Source organism: Macaca thibetana, chromosome 5 (genome assembly GCF_024542745.1).
Source record: "Macaca thibetana thibetana isolate TM-01 chromosome 5, ASM2454274v1, whole genome shotgun sequence".
NCBI lineage: Eukaryota > Metazoa > Chordata > Mammalia > Primates > Cercopithecidae > Macaca > Macaca thibetana.
Window position 1 is genome coordinate 70124220 of NC_065582.1, and position 23581 is coordinate 70147800.

The 23581-nt window shown below is 34.0% G+C and overlaps 1 protein-coding gene across 1 annotated transcript in view; it reads right to left on the bottom strand.

Annotated features, from left to right (window-relative positions):
• USP53 (ubiquitin specific peptidase 53) overlaps positions 1 to 23581 on the bottom strand; it is a 78533-nt gene that overhangs the window by 8073 nt on the left and 46879 nt on the right. Inside the window, exons 8-15 of the mRNA XM_050792334.1 lie at positions 20580 to 20685; positions 19846 to 19992; positions 18578 to 18727; positions 13371 to 13533; positions 11670 to 11822; positions 10263 to 10409; positions 8070 to 8808; positions 6397 to 6473 (exon numbers count right to left, since the gene is read on the bottom strand). Coding sequence (XP_050648291.1) covers positions 6397 to 6473; positions 8070 to 8808; positions 10263 to 10409; positions 11670 to 11822; positions 13371 to 13533; positions 18578 to 18727; positions 19846 to 19992; positions 20580 to 20685 — 1682 coding nt within the window. The remainder of the gene's footprint in view (positions 1 to 6396; positions 6474 to 8069; positions 8809 to 10262; positions 10410 to 11669; positions 11823 to 13370; positions 13534 to 18577; positions 18728 to 19845; positions 19993 to 20579; positions 20686 to 23581) is intronic.

The following is a 23581-nucleotide window of genomic DNA, read 5'->3' on the forward strand; positions in this document are numbered from 1 at the left end:
GATTATGATCAAGCTCTGCAAGTTAAATCTTAGAAGCAATTTCCAAGAAAGAGTCATTTAATATACATGAGAATTTAATACCCTCTATGCCAGTATTGCTCATATAGTAAATAATAAAAACTTAAGATAGTAGAATGAAAGGAACTATAAGTCTGGCATTGATTTAAGATTTAACACTTTTACTTCCACTAAATTGCAGTAAGCACTCTGATTATGTATGTGCCTAAAAAAAAAATTTCCCCAGAAGTTAGCACAGTATCTAGCACACAAAAGACATTCAAATGAAGGTCTGCAGAATAAACAATTGCCTCAAAAACACACTGTTTTACTTTTTTTTAAAGTCCCCTCCATCCTGCCCATCATGTTCCCAACTCAGTGGTGCAGGAAAAGTTAAGTATGAATTGAGAAAATCTTATCTTTCCCTCCCACTTATCTCAAGTCTATAAGTGCTATACTCCTAACACTTTTAAAAAGCAGTAAAATTTATCCCAGAGTCTCTCTAGAAGGAATATATTATTTTTCATGTTTAAGAAAATCACTGTGGGTAAGCCTGACACACTACCTGAGGCTCGAAAACTCTGCGAGCCTTTTCAACAGCTATTTTATGATTTAAAAAAGATGTGACAAGAAATAAGATGTCAAAAAGAACCTCAATAATTTGTCAATGTTTAAAGCTTAATTTTTAAGTTGTAATTTGCTACCCAGTGTGATTTTTAACTTCATACTATTAGCCAATTCATAATTTATTCACCAATTCATAATTTCAAGTTTAATGTTCACAAAACAAGAAACAAGTTTATTTAGTTCTTAAGTAATTCTTTACTTTTATAAATTATTCACACAATGGGCAGCAGGAGGCAGCAGAGGTTTTATTAGCATGTTTGAAATTTTAATATCACTGTGGCAGGCATTCAACAAAGTGGTTTGACTTCAGAATTCCAACTAACTTAAAAATAGATATGTTATTTTTCTCTTCTGCTGACATAGACATCCATGTGTCTTTGTGAGGAATTTTGGCTCCAGGTTATTCACAAATCTAAGACAGTTCAATTTTAACATTTTGACACAGAAAAAAAACCCTCAGTATCAAGGCAAGAAACTTTAATAATGCCCATTTTGATTCTGTATACGTAAAAAAACCCAAAGCAGAGTATTCAAGAAATCAAAATACATATTTCATTTGAAAAAAAATGACCTATGTTTAAAATAGACATATATGTATATAGCAATAAAACCAAACTGCTGGCATAGACAGTGTAATCTTCACTCTTGTATAATGAGATTTCAGAATGTAATGGTAATACTACATTTATAAACCCTAAACATTCAACAGCAATAATCAAATCAATGACTGAATTTACAATAAAAATATATTTGAAATAAATTTGAATATTTTAGAAAAATCAGAAAACTTTAACTAGATAAATATTTATGGCTAAATTTACCACATACTAAAAGGAGTAGAGAGATACTTTAATATGTAGTAATAATCTATACTATCTGAAACCTAAATTTGGGGATTTTACAAAATAAAAAAGCAGGAGTCAATAGTCAATACCTGCTTTTCACACTGGGATTATAATTTAAAGGAAAAGCAAATATTGCTATTTTGCTACAAAGTAAATTTCAATCCCAGAAGTTTAGTTTCAAAAAAGTACATAGGTAGCCATTTGGTGGTCCTGCATAGGCCACAGCAAGAGAAAAGATTATGTGTTACCAGTTTGTGAATTCTTAGAGAAAAAAAATGTTTAATATGCATAGAAAAAAAAATCGGCTGACAAAAGTACTTCTTTCTCTAAATACACTTTCTAATGTATTTATCTTAAATGAACAAACTGTAGTTTGCCAAAAACCTCTTAGAAAAATGTACAAATACTTCTGACAAAATTTTTTATTGACTTAATTCTAGGATGTAACAACATTAAGGATAGTATATTTCACTTAAGAAGGTAGAGGTACAGACTATTTGTACAAGAAGAAATAAGGAACTTAACAGATTTTTTAAACCACTGATTAACTTCTTTCACTCTTATTTATGTACCAGATCATGACTTTCAGCATTAACTAATCCTGACTTCTAGGATCAACTGAGATTAAGCCAAGTATTGCAGACTCTGGAAGCAAATGGCAAAAGTTGAATTCTTTTGTGATCTGTTACATATGATCTGTAAATATCCTAACCTACTATGTACTTATCTCAGTAGATAACTGCACCTCATAGAAAAAAGAAAGTCCATTAGGTATAAACACTTCAACTGTTCTACCTAACACAAATACACATTAATCAATATCTGCTCTCATCTTTCTCTCCATCACAGAAAAACTACCATCCTTTTCATTCAAATCCTGTATCTACCTTGTTTCCTTCTCACTCTACCTCAAGGGTCTTACTCCATCAATTACTGTTCTGTTCTATTCTTTATGCCTTTCTCTCCCTGTACATCAATAGTTCCTTATCTTCTGCAATATAAATACCAAGCATGTCCACTTGAAAACAAACAAAACGCAAAATAAGCACTTAGTTTCATTTTCGACTCCAGGTATGCTATTCACAGCAAAGGTTTGGAAAGATAGACAAAAATTCATTTCTTTACTTCTCTTGCTTCCTGTTATAAAAACATAAGGTCATTGAGATTTTCATGGTCAAAACACATTGCTCTAAGAATTTTGCAATAGGTGTCCTCAGTTAATTTGAAAAAGTATGTAATACACTTAAAGGGTTTCCTTTCTATTGTGGTAAAATATACATAACAAAATTTATCATTTGAACTATTTTAAGTGTACAGTTCAGTGGTATTAAGTGCATCCACATTGCTGTGCAACCATTAGTCTACTGTAATCTTTTAACTTTTTACTTGGAAATAAATTTTCGAAATTCAGAAAAATTAAAAGATTTAAAAAGTATAAAACATACTTTTTATCAGAAGAAATCATTTTTGTAAGAAGAAATCATTTCTTCTGTCCTGAATGTAATTTAAGGTGTGTGAAATCCCTCCACTACAATTCTATTTTAAAAAGGGGGCTAAAACATTCCAAATGGCATTGTGGCAATTTAAACAATGTTCCCAAATGTAACAGATTTAGGCAGTGTAGGGATGGATTTTTGCAGCAGAATTCATCATGACATAGGCAGACAAGCCTATAGAATATCTCTATTAATGGGAAAAAAGCAGAAATAACAGCAGCATTATTATAGATTTTGGCCCTCTACCATTAAATATACTTGCATAGACTAATATTAAAAATTGACAAAATGTCAAGAAAATATGAAAATAAGAAATTTCTAAGGCTCTTTGAAGTCTTTTAGCTATTGATATAAAATGATTCTACAGTTCAGTAATGTCCCCCGTTTCTTGACAGCATCCAATCATTCCTCACTCCACAGCTTTAAGTGTGCCCCCATTTTATAAATAATAGGAATGACCAAGAAAATCATATATAGTCACAAAATTATAACAAATTGTCCCTTGTGGGGGGTAAAAACCATGCACAGCAAGTTTTTAATTTGGGGGAAAAATTCCTATATCACTTTTCCACACATTCTCAGTCCCAGACGCGGGGAAGGGAATACATAATACCACAAGGTACAACACAAACAGATGTTCTCAAGTCAAAGACTGGCTTAGAGAACCATGGTAGGCTTTGAAGTAGAAAGTTTATGAAATCAGAAATAACTTTAAAATAGTATAATTTATTTAATTAAATAAAGAATGGGTTACACAAAAACACAATACAATACCTATTAAAACAGAAAATAACAAGTGCTAGTGAGGATATGGAGAGACTGGAGTCCTTATGCACTGCTGGTGGGAATGTAAAATGGTGCAGCTGCTATAAAAATAGTACAGCAGTTCTTGAAAACATTAAACATATACCACAGGACCCAGCAACTGCACTTTTGGGTATATATTCAAAAGACTTCAAAGTAGGAACTCAAACAGACATTTGCACACTAATATTCATTGCAGCATTATTCACAATACCCAAAGGGTAATAACAACCCACATGTCCACTTACAGATTAATGCATAAACAAGATGTGATATATAATACAATGGAATGTTACTCAGTCTAAAAAGGAATGAGATTCTGATACATCTACATGGATGAACCTTGAAGTCATCATGCTAAGTGAAATAACCCACACACACAAGAGGAGAAATATCATATGGTTCCACCTATATGAGACACCTAAAATAGTCCAATCCACAGAGACAAAAAGTAGAATGGTGATTGCCAAAGGGCTGGAAGGAGGGGAGAATGAGGAGCTGTTTAATGGGTAGAGAACTTGAGTTTGAGAAGATAAAAAAGTTCTGGAGATGGATGGTAGTAATCGTTGCACAACAATGTGAATATACTTAATGCCACTGAACTGTACACTTAAAAATAATTAGAATGGTAAATTTGGTTATACACGTTACCAAAAAAAAAAGCATTTTTAAGTACATCACACACACACTTTCATATTAAATGAGGAAAATTCCTGCAAAGTTCTTGTAGCAATGTACTTCTGACCATCAAAATCTCTACGATCTTGTGTTTTTATAACTATCAGGAAGCAAGTATCATTTTGTAACAAGTACTGAACTTGCAGTTATTGTTCAATCTCACTGACTTTTGCTATGATTTCTGGCCAACCCTTTACTGTTTCCTGTAATACTTGGTTACAAAACTTATCAGATTTTATCAGGCGAGACATTCGAATATGGGAAAGGAAGGTTATTTCCTTAATATAAGTGTTTCCTTCTGATAGTATACCATTTGATGAAAACAAAATAATTTAACATTTAATCACATTCTTTGTCTGCAAACTGAAAAATAATCCCCACAAAAGCCTTAAGAATAATAAAGACTAAAAAACATTAAAATTTGCTGTTCATTGCTCTTTTATATTGTGAAAAATTATATCCCTTCTACTCCTCTGAATTATAAAATTTGAAAACATTGTCTTTGATCGCAGCATAATAATTCCTTTGCAAATCATCTTCCTTGACTTCTCTCCCCCAAATTCTTCAGGTATATACTCCCAATAGCAACCCTGAATCCTGTATACATTCAAATTTCTAACTTTCTTTGCTTCTGGGCTACTATGTGTTGCTAACAAATCGCCTATAATCATTCCACACCATTGCACAGTTATTGTTGCCAAACGGAACTTTTCCAGAAGGCTGTTTATCAATCTTTCTATCAGTTTTTAACTACTGTGACAGTCATTAGGATTGTACACACATACTTCCATTCAATTCCAAGCACCTGTAAAACTGCAGTTTTCTACCTTCTCTGAAATCAGGCCTGGTTAGAAGACTAGCTCTGGTCAATGATACAGAAGTGGAAGTGCATGTGTCACTTCAGGTTTGAAGTTTTAAGAGTTGGCAGGTGATTCTCCACAATATATCTTCCTTTATCTCCTTCTCACCCATATCCCCTTAGCCCGGGATCCTGAGTGACTCCTAAGAAGAGATTACACTGACCACCTCTGGACTTGTATTGTGAGCAAGAAAACCTACCTATCCTGATAAGAGTTTCCCCTTTTCTCATAGCTTTTCCCATCCTTTAAAAGCCTTCAAGTATGAATGCTCTCAACTTCCCTCATCATTACTCATAAACTTATCAGTAACAGGACCATTCTTATCTTCTTTACTCTTACCTCAATGGACCCCAGTGGACCATTCTCTTTTTATGCCTATTTCACATAGGCATAAAAGGTAGGGGGTAAAGTCAGAAAGACCAACAGTCTACAGACAGTTTCTGAGCTATCAGAACATGACATTTTTATTTGCAAATATAGAAATATACCTTCTGTTAAGTAAAAGTAAAGTGTTAACAAGCCACCATAGACAGATACTCCTGCCTATTTGAGTCTCAAATAACAGTTTTAAGGACAAGTATGAAAAGCAACGTGTTCAAGGGTCCCTAATGTGGACACTTAAAATGCAAACGGCTACTAAAAAAAAATGGAAAGACTTCATCATCTAAATCAAAAAATAATAATAATGCTATCTTTAATATCAGAGACATATCCAAACAGCACATTAAAAAGGCTGCAAACTTCAAAAGCAATAGTTATCCAATCAAATAAAAAGTAAGATACAAAACCATTATTAACACTTTGTGAAGCCAATGTGGAAAGTATAGCATGCTTTCTTTTGTATAACAATATACATACAAAAAAGAATGCTGATTTCCTTCTTTCCACATGTACTTGATTAAAACATAATTTAAAACATAATATATTAATAAAATGTGTTTATTGATATTTTAGGGTTATTTAAAAATAATGTTCATAGTCATTTTTATAGTCATATAGGATTTTCTCTCAGGTACATCATAATAGCAAACAATACATTACTACAATTTATTTTTTACAGCAACTATTATATTCAAATAAGCTTTTTACCTTCTAAGTGATTTTGGCTCTGAAGGGAGGTCCAGTCCCCACATTCTTTATTTAGGTTGCTTGTCTTAATCTGGTCACTAGAAAATAAAATACACACTAAACACATCAGTTATTATGGATTGCCTTTGTTTATTCTAAAAAAAGAAAAAAAAATTTGTTAAACATTTATTATATGCCATGTGTTGTTCTAGGGCTTAATGTACATTATTTAATACTAAAAGTAGTTATCTTTATTTTACAAGAGAAGATAAAGACTGTAAAAGTCAAACGAATTTGCCCAATAATTAAAATCTAAGTCTATCTGGTTATAAAATCCTGATCTTTCTACTACCCTAGGCTACTCCATTCCAAGAAGAATTATAAAATTACCTTGTCAAGTCTTTTTTTTTTTTTTTTTTTTGCCAGGACCTTTTGCTCTTTTGCCCAGGATGCAGTGCAGTGGTACAAACATGGTTCACTGCAGCCTCAACCTCCTGGGCTCAAAAGATCCTCCCACCTCAGCCTCCCAAGTAGCTGGGACCACAGGCATATGCCACCATACCTGGCTAATATTTTAAAACTTTTTCATAGAGATGAGATCTTTCCATGTTGCTCAGGCTGGTCTTGAACTCCTGGGTTCAAGCAATCCTCCTGCCTCAGCCTCCCAAACTGCTGTGATTACAAGTGTGAGTCACCACACCTGGCCCTTTCCTTAAGTCTTTATTGAAACAGCATTTTAATAAAACATGAGCAGTTGATATTTGCAAATCTACCTTTTAATAACAAATGTGGTCAAATATCAGCTAATATCAAACAAACACATGTTAGAAGGATTAAACAGTAATATAATAAATGTATTTAGAATTAATTGAACACAAAGTTATTTGATTGAATTTTTTTATATTTGCTAAAGGGAAAATATCTTCCATGAGAATGAGTTGTGACAGTAAAAACTAGCTTCAGTTCTGAGTTACAAATGTTAGAGATGAGATTATAAACATTACATACATTGAAGAATTAAACAACAGGCCAGGCACAATGGCTCAGGCCTTTGATCCCAGCACTTTGGGAGGCCAAGGCAGGTGGATCACTTGAGATTGGGAGTTCGAGAGCAGCCTGGCAAAACCCCGTCTCTAAAAATACAAAAATTAGCCAGCCATGGTAGTGTGTGCCTATAGTCCCAGCTACTTGGGAAGCTAAGGCAGGAGAATCACTTGAACCCAGGAGGCAGAGGTTGCAGTCACCCATGATTGCACCACTGCACTCCAGCCTGGGCGACAGAGCGAGACTCCTTCCCCTCAAGACAAAAAAAGAAGAATTAAACAACCAATTTAATGACTGAGATGATACCAATTGAAGTCTGTGCTTTAAAACCAGTCAATTGTTGACGGTGACACAACAATGATAATAAACTTCAGTACTTTCCAAATTTTCTAAAAATAAAAAGCTGCTATTTTTGGAATCAGGAAATAACTATTAAAAATAGAAATCTAAAATATCAAATAAACTGCAATATCCTAGGTTTCTTTACAGAAACATACTTGTGTTTAGAAGAAGCAAACTTTTTAAAGCTCTTTAAAACAGCTCATGCTGTTTCCATCCTATTTAATTGACCCCAAACTTCGACAATTACTTCATGCAATTAACAAGAAAGAACAGTGATGGAAAAATGATTCACTCAAATTTTACATTACCTGAAGCATACTGTTTCTTTAACAGCACTGATATCCATTACTGTACCATTTCCATCGATAACAGGTGAGTCCAAATTAGTAGATCCATTACTGATGTGATCACTGCTTTCATATCCAGACTCAGTCCTTTGCATCTGCCAATTATCACCATGCACTTTACCCTCTACAAGGCCTTTATTTTTGTCTGCTCCTTTTCCATTAGATTCAAGGGAACTTCTGCTTCCTATTTCCTGCTTCATTTCATCTTCATATATGGTCATTAAACCTTTTTGCTTTGGATTCTCTTTTGGCCAATTACTAAAACTTTGATCCTTGCTACATTTGGGCTTGTTACTGATATTTGGTTTATGTCTTGGACTATGCTGTCTTTTTTCACTTTCACTAAAAATACTATCAACATTTAATGTTTCTCTCATAGGTTTCCAACCTCGGTTCCGGCTTTTACTGCTGCTATTACAGCTGTTTCCTCTATCCCTAGAATCTTGGCTGCTGTCTGTATCATATCCAGTGCCATTGTCGCTCTTAACTTTGCCAGTTATTTTCTCCCCTGGAGCAAGAATCTGGGATTTACTTGAACTTATTATTTGTGCAGAAGCTCGACTCTGTGGTACAACTCGGTCATGTTTATATGATCCTTTTCCTTGACTATGATATAGATGTGGATTCCCATGTTGTCTAAAACCATTCGGGGCAGGAGGTGATCCAGATTGGAAATGTGAAAGGTCTTCATCAATCAAATCTTAAAAAAAAAAAATTAAAGATACACATGAATTACTCCTCAGAGTCACCTTGTAGTCACAAGGCAAATACCTGTTAGAAATAAAATGTTAAAGAGTTTTAGGTAAATAGTAATTGCAAGTACGTATCACATACTGCTTTGAGATTAAAAAGTGTTTTTCCAGTCCTTATGTATGCTTAATGAGGGGTATTTATAAAAGAAACTTTAAAAAATGATCTCTAAAATAGATCAAAATTGAGGCAGTTTTTTTAAAAAATAAGCACTCTATCTCACTCATAACAAAAATCATAAAAATACTTTCCACTTCTTATATTGGTAAAGATTTAAAAGTTTGTTAAACCAATTGCTGCTGAGAGTGTGAACAAACAGACATCCAATCATTATTGGTGGGAGTGCAGACTAGTTCAGTCTTTTAGGAGGGCAACTGAGCCACATCTGTCAAAATTAAAAGTAAACATATCCTGACCCAGCAATTCCTCTGAAGGAATTTTATACTATGGCTATATGCAAAAATGTACAAAGTTATGTGTGAAAAAAGATGTTGCTGAAGAAAAAATCTTAAATCAGCCTGTAAAGTCTATCACGATCAGTTAAATTATGCTCTGTCCATAAAGAAAAAAGCATAAAACCATAAAGAGACATGCTTATAATGTGGAAATGGAAATACTAAGTAAAGAGAGGGAAAGTCAGGGATTGCCAGAAAAGAAGTCCCTTCACTTAGTTTTATAAACTTCCTTATTACTTGAATATGCCATGAGTGAATTATATCTATAAGTAAGTTAAAACATAGAAACCCATATACAAGTATCCCAGGTTAGAATTAAATTTAAGAATCAGGATATTTTGCATATTTAGATTTAGTATAGGTGTATTAAATTTCTCATTAATAAATATACACATATATAAAATATAATAGGTCTGGGCACCCCTGTAATCCCAGCACTTTGGGAGGCTGAGGCAAGAGGATCGTTTGAGGCCAGCAGTTCAAGACCAGTCTGAGCAACACAGCAAGACCCCATCTCTATAAATAACTTTTTAAAATTTAGCCAGATGTGGTGGCATGTGCCTGTAGTCCTAGCTACTCAGGAGGCTAAGATGTGAGGATAGCTTGAACCCAGGAGTTCAAGGCTGTAGAGAGCTATGATTGTGTCACTGCACTCTAGGCTGCACAACAGTGAACTCTCACCTCTTAAAAATAAAGTTATTAAAAATAACTTTAATATAATTTATTTGCTATAAACTACATACAGAAATTATATATTAATTTATATATACATATACAGAAATATATAATTTTTATATTTCTATATTATATAAATATATATTTAACTTATATATTTTATATATTTTTAATATATATTTAACATATACAGAAATTAAAGTTATAAAATTCAGTTTTAAAATAAGATTTTAGCAGCTCCTTTTAAAATCAATAGTACAAGATCTTAACTTACCTCTATGTCGTCCTAAATCTTTTCTTTGTCCCTTCTCTAAATCTTTCCTTTGTGAAGAAAGTAAGTTTTTCTGTTCAATAGCTTTCAGAGCACATTCTCTGGAAATGTCTTTTATCTTTTCCCTTTGATCAATGTGACTTAACTTAGCTGTAAAAGAAATCTTTCTTACTATGATACAGATCATTTTTCAAATTGCTCAATAAAAATAAAACGATCTATATAAAAATGTTGATATAATTTTAAAAAGCATAGATATGTAGATATATAGTATATAATGGTATTTTTATGATTAAAAACTAAATGTGATTTTTCTTGACACTGGAGATGCATGTTGTCTTTTAGAACTTCTTGTATAGCCTCTAAAACAAGTATAAAAAAAGAGATCTGCCATTAAAATAATAAGAGCTAAAGGTAACTGAATGGTCACTATTTGCCAGATGTGTTACTCATTTACTTCTTCAAGGTACAATTACTGTCTCTATTTTGGGTAAGGAAACTGAGGCAGAGAGAAATTAGAAATTTGCCCAAGTTCACAAAGTTTGTAAGTCGAGAACCGGGAATATGAACCCAAGCTGTCTGGTTCCAATGCTTCTATTCTTACACACACATATACTATTTCTGGGCTTAAAACTAGGTGTTGTTTGAAAAACATAAAATGCCTTGATCTACAAGTATAGGTAATCTGTGAAAGGAAAATTTTTAATATTTAATAATTTTTTAAAAGCCTTTATTTTAGTTTTTTGTGGATAACTGTTAATTCTCAATGTTACTACCCTTGATTAAATGAGTTACTTTTATGATTACACATTATTTCATTAATATATTTAAAGGTTGATTACAAAATCATCCTGAACATCCACACAAGAGTTATGTGTATTTCTAAACTGTAACTGTACACAGTATCGTGAGGTCTCATTTTGAACCCAAGTTACAGAACTCGACTTGTGAAAGTTAGTTATGGGATAACAATAACAAGGCAGAGTTTAATAAAAATGAGGTTAAGAACAAACTACGGCAATAAGTTAACTTTGAACTACTGTTGCATTCACTACCAGTAAATTTAATTTTGGCATTTATGCCAAATTATTAACTCACGTTTTTCTGCTTCAAGCTGATTATTAACTCCTTGAAGGAAATGCCACATTGTTGCTTTATTTGGTAACTGTCCAGACTGCCTCAGGCCTACCACAGTCTGAGTGCATGGAGAAACTCAAACAACTCATGGAATCAAACTGGTCAGGTAAAACTACAGCTCTCAGAGAAATGCATAAATCAAAAGACGAATTTTGTTACCTACTTGCTATTATCACTTTATAGGCAAGGAAAGCTAGGTAAGCATCGTGCGGTAAGTGAAAAAAGGAAGACACTCACTCGGAACTATGTAAAAATGACAATTTAAACACGTACCTGGTCCTCTCCCTACAGCTGTGTGACTGTGGCTCCGATTAGATGATGAAATATTATCAGTTTGAAATTTCTGATTTTCTCTCTGCTTTGCCTGATCACCAAATCCATTTTCTTTTAAATTATCTGACTTATGAATTACAGGCTTTTCACATCCTTAAAAAGAGAAACAAAAATGTATCATTCCTTTCCTTACCATGAAAAGAGATGTTTGAACCATTCTTTTCAGATTATTTTTAACTGTAAAAAAAGTTACTTAAAACTTATAAGGACTGACATCATTTAAGAATTTTGAAATGCTTTATACTGCATTCAAAAAGGACCTAACTGTTTTGGACTTTTCCAGTTTACTACATCACTTAAAACGTACTTCTAGAAAGAGCTACTAGTGAAGCCTCTTCTGTGATTGTGTGACGATAATAGTGGGTAACTCCTGAAGGTGCTTCTGAGGCCATTGATGAGAAAAGGATCATTCCAAAATACTAACAAAAATTACTAAAATTGCCTCAACTCTACTCAAAGTCAAATTTGAAATTATCCTCAATATTTGTTGTGGGAAGTCAGGGACCCCGAACAGAGGGACCAGCTGAAGCCATGGCAGAAGAACATAAATTGTGAAGATTTCATGGACATTTATTAGTTCCGCAAATTAATACTTTTATAATTTCTTACACCTGTCTTTACTGCAAACTCTGAACATAAATTGTGAAGATTTCAAGGACACGTATCACTTCCCCAATCAATATCCTTGTGATTTCCTATGCCTGTCTTTAATCTCTTAATCCTGGTCATCTTTGGAAGCTGAGGAGGATGTATGTCGTCTCAGGACCCTGTGATGATTGTGTTAACTGCACAAATTGTTTGTAGAGCATGTGTGCTTGAACAATATGAAATCTGGGCACCTTAAAAAAAAGGAGAATAACAGCAATGTTCAGGGAACAAGGGAGATGGCCTTGGATTCTGACTGCCGGTAAGCCGGACGGAACAGAGCTATACTTCTCTTCTTTCAAAAGCAAATAGGAGAAATATTGCTGAATTCTTTTTCTCAGCAAGGAACATCCCTGAGAAAGAGAATGCGCCCTGAGAGTAGGTCTATGAACGGCCTCCTTGGAGGCATCCCTCTTTTATGGTCAAAGTCAAAGGGATGAAATAAGCCCCGGTCTCCTGTAGCGCTCCAAGGCTTATTAGGAGGAGGAAATTCCTGCCTAATAAATTTTGGTGAGACAGGTTGTCTGCTCTCAAACCCTGTGTCCTGATAAGATGTTATCAATGACAATGCATGCGGAAACTTCATTAGCAATTTTAATTTCGCCCCATCCTGTGGTCCTGTGATCTCGCCCTGCCTGCGCTTGCTTTGTGATATTCTATTACTTTGTGACGCATGTGACCCACACCCTACTCGTACATTCCCTCCCCTTTTGAAAATCGCTAATAAAAACTTGCTGGTTTTATGACTCAGGGAACATCACAGAACCTGCCGACATGTGATGTCTCCCCCGGACATCCAGCTTTAAAATTTCTCTCTCTTGTATTCTTTCCGTTTATTTCTCAAACCAACCGACACACTTAGGGAATAGAAAAGAACCCATGTTAAATATCGGGGATGGGGTTCCCCCCGATATTCATTTTATATTCAGAGTATTAGTATTCCTAGTTCACTGTGATAATAGAAAAACATGGAGAATTTTTAAAAGAAAGAATTACCCATATTTTCTGCAACAGATTTGTAATGTGACCAGCTGACAACCTGCCTGAGTGCATCGTCAGTAGAAACTGCTGTCCCATCTGGGTTTGCGTAAAACAAAAGCAGTGGCTGAAAGTGGCATCGAATGCATTTGGAGACAACATCTTTCCATCTAGTTCCAATCTTTTAAAAAAACACAATGAATAAAGACAAAACAAAACCTTGTAATCAATGTGTTACATGAAAAGACAGAGACTCTGAGTTATTTTATATTTTTAAAAAATTTAGATATGCAGCTGCTAGTAGTTCAAGTATATATCATATTATATAATTAACTGTATTTAGTAACTAGTATAAATAAAAATCTGTTAAACATTATCATTTACAAATTTGATGGGCAAATAAATTTTAAAAAGCTTTCCAAATATGTGATTGACTGACATTTGACAAAGACTTCAAGGCAATTCAATGGAGAAATTTAAGAGTCAGCTCAACAAATGGTGCTACAACTGAAAATAAAGAACTTTTACCATGAGAAAAATAACTTTAACCTGACTTCATATAAAACAAACAAAAAAAAATTAACTAAGAATAGCTCACACAAAAACTAAAACTTAACCAGAAGGAAACAAAAGAGAAAATCTTTGCAAACTTGGGGAAGGGCAGATTTCTTAGCATACCAAACCACAGAAGAAAAATATTTTAAAAATGGACTTAATCTAAATTAATTAATAACTTTTGCTCTTAGAAAGACACCATTAAGAAATTGAAAAAAAAATAAGCAACATACGGCTAATAAAGGACTACTGTGCAGAATAAAGAATCCCTACAATGCATTAATAAGAAGATAATCCAGTGCAAAATACTGGCAAAAAATCTGGACATTTCACCAAAAGAAAGATGTAAGAATGGTCAACAAGCACAAGAAAAGATGCTCAAAATATTACCAACTGCAAGGGAAATGCAAATGAAAACCACAGTGAGATAATATTATACATACACTAGAAGGGCTAACATTAAAAAGAATACCAACACGAAGTGCTGCTGAGAATGTGGAACACAGGAACTCTCATATATTGCTCTCACAGAATGCAAACTGGTATAACCACTTTGGAAATAAATTTGATAGTTTCTTGTAAAGTTAAACAGACACTTACCACACAACCCAGAAATCCCACTTCTAGGTATTATCTAAGAGCAATGGAAAAAAATATGTTCACAAACAGATTATTCATACTTCAATAGGTAAATGGATACATTGTTGTACAGCCATAAAACACAATAAAAATAAAGTGTGAATACAAACAACATGAATGAATCTTAAAGACATTATGCTAAAGGAAGGGAGGCAGACACATAGTACATACTATAAGAGACCATTTATATAAAATTGTAGAATGAGTAAAACTAATCTATAATGAGACCAGCAATTTCCTCGTCCTGGGGTGGTGTGGGGAGTATGACAACAAAGAAGCCTGATAGACTTTTCCTAGGGTGATGAACATGTTCTGTGTACTGATTATGGTGGTTACATGGGTGAATACATTTATCAAAACTCCAACTGTACATTTAAAATAGGTGTATTTTAATGTTTGTGCACTATACCTCTATAAAATTGATTTAAAAGCAAAACAAAACCAAACAAAAACACCACAAAGCATTCTAGAATATTTTTGCAGAGAAGGGGACTTTTAAGAACAATTCTGATGAGCTGTTCTGAACTACATATATTCAGCTATTTATCCTCCTCACTGGGGATTCCAAGAGACTTGAGGAGTCCATTTTTTTGTTTGTAATGTTTGTTTTTTGAGAAAAGGTGTCACAGTCACCCAGGCTGGAGTTCAGTAGCACCGTCTCAGCTCACTGCAACCTCCTCCTCCCAGGTTCAAGGGATTCTCATGACTTTGCCTCCTGGGATTACAGGTATGTGCCACCACGCCTGGCTAATTTTGGTATTTTTAGTAGAGACGGGGTTTCACCACATTGGCCAGACTTTGAAGAGTCAATGTGAAAATAAAATAAAAACCTTCACAGGGTAATTAATATACCCAGTTCTTCCTCCAAATTTTGAATAACTTAAACTTTACAAAGTAGAAACTGCAAAATGTTTTTACACATCGACTCAAGATGAAACTTAATAAACTCCTACATCAAAGTACTAAGTAATTCAAGCAAAGTGCTGATTTTAAATATAAATACCAAAATTTTAACAGCTTTATTGAGGTGTACTATATGAAGTAAAATTATCTAGTTATAGTGTACAAGTCAGTGAGTTTTGACAATACAATCGTGTAATCCTCACCCCAAAATCTTACCTGGTACCCCACTTTGCAGTCCCTGGAAATGAGTGATCTACTCTCTAAACCTTTGTTTTTCCTTCTAGAATTTCATATAAATGGGATCATCGCATGCAGTCATTTATATCTCACTTCTTTCACTTAGCATAATGCTTCTGAGATTTGTTCACATTATTGCATGTATCAGTTCAATAGTTCAGTCCTTCTTGCTGAGTATTATATTCCACTGTATAGCTATACCACAATTTGTTCATCCATTCACCTATTGTTGACATTTGAGTCATTCTAGTTTGAGCATTATGAAGAAAACTATCCTGAACATTCACGTACACGTTTTATGTGGAGTTACGTTTTCACAAGAGTGGATTTGCTGGGTTATATAGTAAATATATGTTTAAAGAAACTGACAGTTTTGAAAGTGAATGTTCAATTTTGTGGTTCCATCAGCCTCGTGTGAGAGCTCTAGCTGTTCTTATCCTCACCAACTATTTGTATTGTCAGTCTTTTTAATTTTGGCCATTACAACAGGTGAGTACTAGAATGTCATTCTGAACTAAATTTGTATTTCCATTGTGGTTAATGATGTACTGAATATCATTTCAAGGCCATCCATATATCTTCACTGGTGAACTGTCAACATTTTTTGCTGATTTTTTAATGGGGTTTTAAGAGTTATTTCAATATTCTGGATACAGTCTTTATTAGACACATGCTTCACAAATATTTTCTCTCAGTATATGGTTTGTCATTTTATTCTCCTAATAGTATCTTACTGAAGAACAACAATTTTAACTTTCAATGAAGTCTAATTTACCAACTATTTTTATGGTTCATGCTTATTAAACGTTATCTAAAAAATCCCTATACATAAATAGTAGTTTTACTATCCTTCCCTGATATTCCCATCTCAGTCATTTCTGGTCTGTTTTTATTAATTTTTCTTCAGGTTCTTTGAATATTTGGTAATATTTTATTGAATGCTATTTTGAAGTGGCATATTGAATTTCACTGAACTTCATAGTCTTGGGTATTGAATTTTGTTGTGTTATTTTAAAAGTGGGATTAGCTTTGAACTTTCAAGGCTTGTTTTAAGCTTTTTTTTTTTTCTTCTTTTTTTCTTTTTGAGACAGAGTCTCACTCTGTCACCAGGCTGAAGTGCAGTCGCACAATCTCGGCTCACTGCAACCTCTGCCTCCTACCTTTTGTTTTCCAGTGATGCTTCCCATCTCTCCCAACTAACCCCAAACTTGTGTGGGTTCACCCCTCACATGCACAAATCACAATTTAGCCACAAATTCCAGGGAACCCTTCTGTCAATTTCCAGAACTTTCTCCCTGTGCAGTTTTCTTTCTAGTATTCTGTCCTGCAAATTTTAGCCATCTAGGCCTCCCTGAACTCCAGTTTCAGTCTGCAGAACTCAGGGACACTGCTGGGCTTTGTTTGGGCTCCCACTGCCTGCACTGCAACCCAGAAACTACCTCTAGGCAGTAAGCAGTGGGTAATTATAGAGCTGACCTCATTTGTTTCCCTTTTCTCTGTTCAACTGCATGTTGTTCAATGTTTAGAGTTGTTTCACCTATGTCCTAGTTTTAAACAGTGAAATGCCTATTTCTATAGCAGTTAATCCTTCATGGGTAGAATTAGAAGTCCACTAAATACCAAATATTTGAATTTGTATTGTCTTAATCACAGTGCTGATAAATGGCCTTTTGTTGTATATTAAAATGAAACTAAATAGAATTCTACATCATTTGCTTATAACAACCAAAGAACTTGCATTTTTAAATGAGTTTACTACTTAATAAAGATTGCCAAAGCCAGTAAGCTTTGGCAAGACCAATAGTTTGTGCTATGTCTGAATTTCCTGTAGAACTTAAAATTTCAGATACCTGCCTTTACACTACTGAATCAAAACTTTAGCAGTCCAGGAATATATGTTTTTTAAAAAGCTCCTCATGTGATTCCAATACTCCTTATTAAGAACTATTATTCACTACTTTTCTAGACAATATTATTACTATTTGAGTAAATAAATTACAGTTGGCCCTTGAACAACACAGGTTTGAACTGTGCAGGTTCACTTATATGTGAATTTTCTTCTGCCTCTACCACCCGAGGCAGCAAGACCAATCTTCCTTTTCTTCCTCTTCAGTCTACTCAATGTGAAGACAGCAAGGATGAAGACGTTTATGATGATCCACTTCCACTTAGTGAGTGGTAAATATATTTCCTTTTGCTTATAATTTTCTAAGTAAGATTTTTTTTCTAGCTTACTTTACTGTGAGAGTACAGTATATAATACGTATAACATACAGAATATGTGTTAATTGACTGTTTATGTTTTTGATAAGGCTGTCTATCAATAGTAAGCTGCTGGCAGTTAAGTTTTGAGGAAGTCAAAAGTTGTACATGGGTTTTCAACTGCACAGGGGCTTGGCACTCCTATGTTGTTCAAGGGTCAACTGTAATTACCAAAAGATATAACTCACATATCTATTTCTGTATTCCACACACAAAATTTGAAAAAAAATTGTCATAATAAAAATAAAGGCAAGCACATTTTCATCGCTAGTTATACAAAACTACTGTGACTCATCTACAAAAAAAAAAAATATATAGCAAGTATGCATCAGGCAAAAAGGATCATCACTGACACACAGATCACTGATAGTTACATATTTGTATACTAATATTCATTAGTCTATTATTATTCTGGAAATGGACTGCTTTAAAAGTTGGCTTCAAAATAAGCCAATTTCAAGAATAATAAAAGAAAGTTTGAACTTAATGATTCTATCATTGTTATGTTCATTTATTACTATTTTACATAATAATTATATCATCCTTTTTAATATTAATATCAATATATCATTTATTAACAAAAACTAAAAATCACAGTCATTATTTCAATTAAAGAAAGTGTCACTTACCTCTTTCACATTTGCATCATCAAAAAATACCCATTTGGAACTTTTGGTGTGAAATGCAAAGGCACAATAATGTCGGCTGGTATAGCAGATCATACCAACAAGGTTAAGTTCACTATTTTTGGCATTTTCATCAGTAACTCTATAAAAAAGCTGTTTAAAAAAATTAGTAATTTACACTTAACACTGTATATTTTGTAAAATGAGGAATAATTAGATGAATCATGTATTTGACACATAATGAAATATTTCTCACGCATACTGCCCCAATCCAATATTATGATATTATTACTTGAAGGCACCACTGACATCACATTGTTAACAGAATTACCACTTTTAATTCATTCATAGAAACTTTAAGTCCAAAAAAACATATTCACTACAAATTAGTTTAGTAATAATAGAGTATCTCTAATGACACATGATTGACACTTTTCATAAAGAAACTCAAAATATGAGATAAATTCCACATTTCTGGTAATTCTTGACTGAATCACGTATTTGAATGTTCATTAAACACATTATCTAAAAGGTAATTATCTCTAAAACTTTAACTGTAACATCAACCGATTCAAAATATACTAAGAAAGTAACAAGCATATCAAGAGATCATGGCCGGGTATGCTGGCTCACGCCTGTAATCCCAGCCCTTTGGGAAGCCAAGGCAGGTGGACCAACTTGAGGCCAAGAGTTCGAGAACAGCCTGGCAAACATGGTGAAACCCCATCTCTACTAAAAATACAAAAAATTAGCTGGGTATGGTGGCACATGCCTGTAATCCTAGCTACTAGGGAGGCTGAAGCATGAAAATTGCTTGAGCCTGGGAGGCAGAGATTGTAGTGAGCCAAGACTGCGCCACTGCACTGCAGCCTGGGCGACAGAGCAAGACTCTGCTGGGGAAAAAAAAAAAGAGATCAGTACTTTAGATGAATGTTAAATCTTAAACCTTTCTAAGTTAACAATATTTATATTTACAATCATGGCCATAGATAAAAAATCATCAATCATCATTATTTTAGAGTGAAAGAAGCAAAAGTCATGAGACAGTTTAGTTTGTAATTAAAAGCCATTACTAGTCTATGTAGTAAAGGCATTCCAGTTAGCCTGGTTTGATTAAACTTGACTTTATCGGATAAAACATCGAAATAGTATTATTTTGTTCAGAAAAAAAATTTACTTCTGGAATCAAAATAAGTGTATCATAATATATATCAAGATGTTTTAGAAGAATTTGAAAATAAAAGGGAAGGGAATGAAAATAGATAAGATACCCCAGGAAGATAAAGATGTGTTGCTAGATTCCGAACAATATCTTCGGTCAAGTCAGAATGCTCAGAGTCCCAGACTAAACCAATTGTAACAATCTCTGGGCAATTCATTAAAACACGGCGAATTTTTATTTTTTGGCCACAGTTACTCTACAGAAAAACACAAAAGAAAAGTTCTAAAATTATGAAAACAGATAAACCATAGGCAAAACCTTACACAGTTTGTATTATATAATGACATTTTTAACATATATTTGCAATTTATTCAGTATACTAAAAAATGACTTCTAACAAGCGATTTGTCTTAATTATTGATTAAACAAGAAGTCTATTTTAAATAAAAGTATTCTTTGATATTTTTGTAAATCTGTTAAAGAATTCAACCTAAAAAAAAGCAGAAATAAAATCATTGAAGTCAGTAACAAATATATTAGATGAGAAAAGAGTATCATTCAAGTTTACTGAAAAGAAACTTTCTCTTTAATCAAATGATAAATTTCAGGACTTTGAAAAAATTTAATCAACATATGCTACCTTCAAACCTTCACAACTTAGGAGTTTTTAAAGAAATTATGCTAAGATAAATGGTACACATGGTATAATCTAAAATAATATTTTAAAAAAATTCTTAAAGCTAATTCTATATATAGAATCAGTATTTACATGATAATATTTGAATGCCTATTTTCAAATTTACAGAACAAGAAGCATACTAACATTCTCCAAACTATACTTACAGGACATTTCCTATAGTCATCTGTTGTGTTTGCTGCTTGTAGCAATTCTGCAAACATTTCAGGTTTAAAGCGTTCATGCCTTTCCAACATTCTTTCAACTTCATTGCTACAAAAAAAGAAGCAATCCCAAATTGGGCCTATGAACTTAAAATTTTAATAAATTGCACATGAAAAATATTGTCAGTTTAGATATGCATCACTTTTTCTGTCTAAAACATGACCATAACTGAAAAATGAACCATAAAGTACATTTCCATAAAATGAAAAATTATTAAATTTGCCAAGTATATGATGAAAAAATTAGCTCAAATAAAGAGAACAAAATAACACAAAATTTTATGTTTGGAACTAGACGAATGAGGCTAAGATCCTCTGTCTGGAGGTAGTTCTAAGGCAAATGTTTCATTTGTATTATTAATTAATGAGTAGAAACTTAAGTTTAAACCCTACCCTAACAAGAACAATAAACTGTAGGAAAGGCTCCCTCTCTGGCCCAAAGTTCCTAAAAGCAAAGTTATCAATTTCGGCTAGAAGGTCCTTTGCTGATTAAATGCAGAAGTCTCAACCAGAGTTAGTAAAGCCAGATTTAACGCCTTTTGTTCTTATTATGAATATTACTCCTGTTTTTTTTTTTTTTTTTTTTGTGTGTGTGTGTGTGTGTGTGTGTGTGTGTGTGTGTGTGTGTGAGAGAGAGAGAGAGAGAGAGAGAGAGAGAGAGAGATGGAGTCTTGCTCTATCACCCAGGCTGGAGTGCAATGGCGCAATCTTGGCTCACTTCAACCTCCACCTCCCAGGTTCAAGCGATTCTTGTGCCTCAGCCACTCGAGGAGCTGGGATTACAGGCACGTGCCACCACACCTGGCTAATTTTTGTATTTCTAGTAGAGACGGGGTTTCACCATGTTCCCCAGGCTGGTCTTGAACTCCTGACCTCAGGTGATCCACCTGCCTCAGACTCCCAAAGTGTTGGGATTACAGGAGTGAGTCACTGTGCCCAGCCAGGATACTAATCATTTTATTAGAGCCCAGGCAGGCCCTTTAATGCACTACAGGTTAACTGTGATACTTTTTATTCAACCTCCTTAAAAGACATATTTTTATGTATCAGGGTATTAAGTAACTAATATGGTTTGGCTGTGTCCCCACCCAAATCTCATCTTGAATTGTAGCTCCCAAAATTCCTTCATGTTGTGGGAGGGACCCAGCTGGAAACAACTGAATCATGGGGGCAGTTTCCCCCATACTGTTCTGGTGGTAGTGAATAAGTCTCACAAGATCTGATGGTTTCATAAGGGGAAACCCCTTTCGCTTGGCTCTCATTCTTTTCTCTTGCCTGCCACCATGTAAGACGTGACTTTGCTCCTCCTTGCCTTCTGCCATGATTGTGAGGCCTACTCAGCCACATGGAACTATGAGTCAATTAAACCTCTTTGCTTTATAAATTACCCAGTCTTGAGTATGTCTTTATTAGCAGCATGAGAACAGGCTAATACTAAAACTATCTAAATATTTCCAAAAAGGAATGTCATGTAAGCTGAAACACTAACTAGTTTCCATTCTAGATGTTCTGGTTGTACTTAACAATAATATAACTATTCTAGAGCTGGATATATTTTACAGTTCAAGTTTAAATAATCTCCAAGTATTTGGTAACAACTAAATGTACCCATCCAAAACACTTCACGAGTACACTAGAAGGCCCTAAATCTGATAAGCTCATTCAAACTGCATATACTGCTCTTACAAAACTGACAGCATTAGACAACATCCAGAAAAATGTTGAAGTCAGACAGATCTGGGTTTCAATCTTAATTCATCTACTTACTAGATTAACCTCATTCAAACCTATTTCTTCATCAACAAATTAGAATTTTCGTTAAGATTAAAAGTGACAACTTACATAAAGCCTGGAACATGGTAAGCATTCAGTAACTGGTATTCAACACTGATTACCAACACAAATAAGGGTATTATAGTTAGAATTCAAAGCGCACACTCCTGCAACTTGCAGTGTTTACCAAGCAGAGAATGATGGGCTCTAATTCTTATTATCTAACATTCTGCCTGAGAACACTGTCATTTCATTCAGGAGTTTTAAAGTAGAATTAAAATTTTAGTTTTTAACTTATTGTCTATCTTTGTTCGAACACCATCCTACTTTTCATAGAAATTTTAAAAAATGACTGACAACCGACTACAATTTGACTGAAGTTTAGGAATGTTTCTCTAAATCACTGTTTTTTACCTGTCTGTAAATATAAGGAAGATAGTAAACACATCCAAATAACAAAATTGTTATTACTCAATAATCTTTATGAAATAAGGTTTTATACCCAATAAAGCCAGAAAGATAAATCATATGAAATGGATGAACATGATATTCACTTTGCACACTGACACAAATATTGGCAACATTTATCAACTGTTGCACTAACATATTCTGACTGATAATTACTGATCCATATTATGTCTTTTGTATTAAAATGTATGCAAATGTTTATGATCTTACTCAATGTTTACCACATGCCAAATTTTTTTTTTCTTTTTTTTTTTTTGGTGAGACGTAATCTCGCTCTGTCACCCAGGCTAGAGTGCAGTGGCATGAACTCAGCTCACTGCAACCTCCACCTCCCAGGATCAAGTAGTTATCTGCCTCAGCCTCGAGGCAGATAGGACTGCAGGCGCCCGAGACCACACCCAGCTAATTTTTTATTTTAGTAGAGATGGGGTTTCACCATCTTGGCCAGGCTGGTCTTGAACTCCTGACCTCAGGTGATCTACCAGCCTTAGCCTCCCAATATTCTGGGATTACAGGCATTACCCACTGCGCCTGGCCACATGCCAAATATGTATACTTTCAAATATCTGTTGGAAAATAGTCAAAGAACATTATATAAGGTCTAGGGTTAACTCTTAGATCCTTAACTAGCTAATCTTTCATGGACAGAAAGGGAGAGAGTGAGTGGGCAGGTGAGCAGGCAAGCATGGCAAATTTTTTATTTA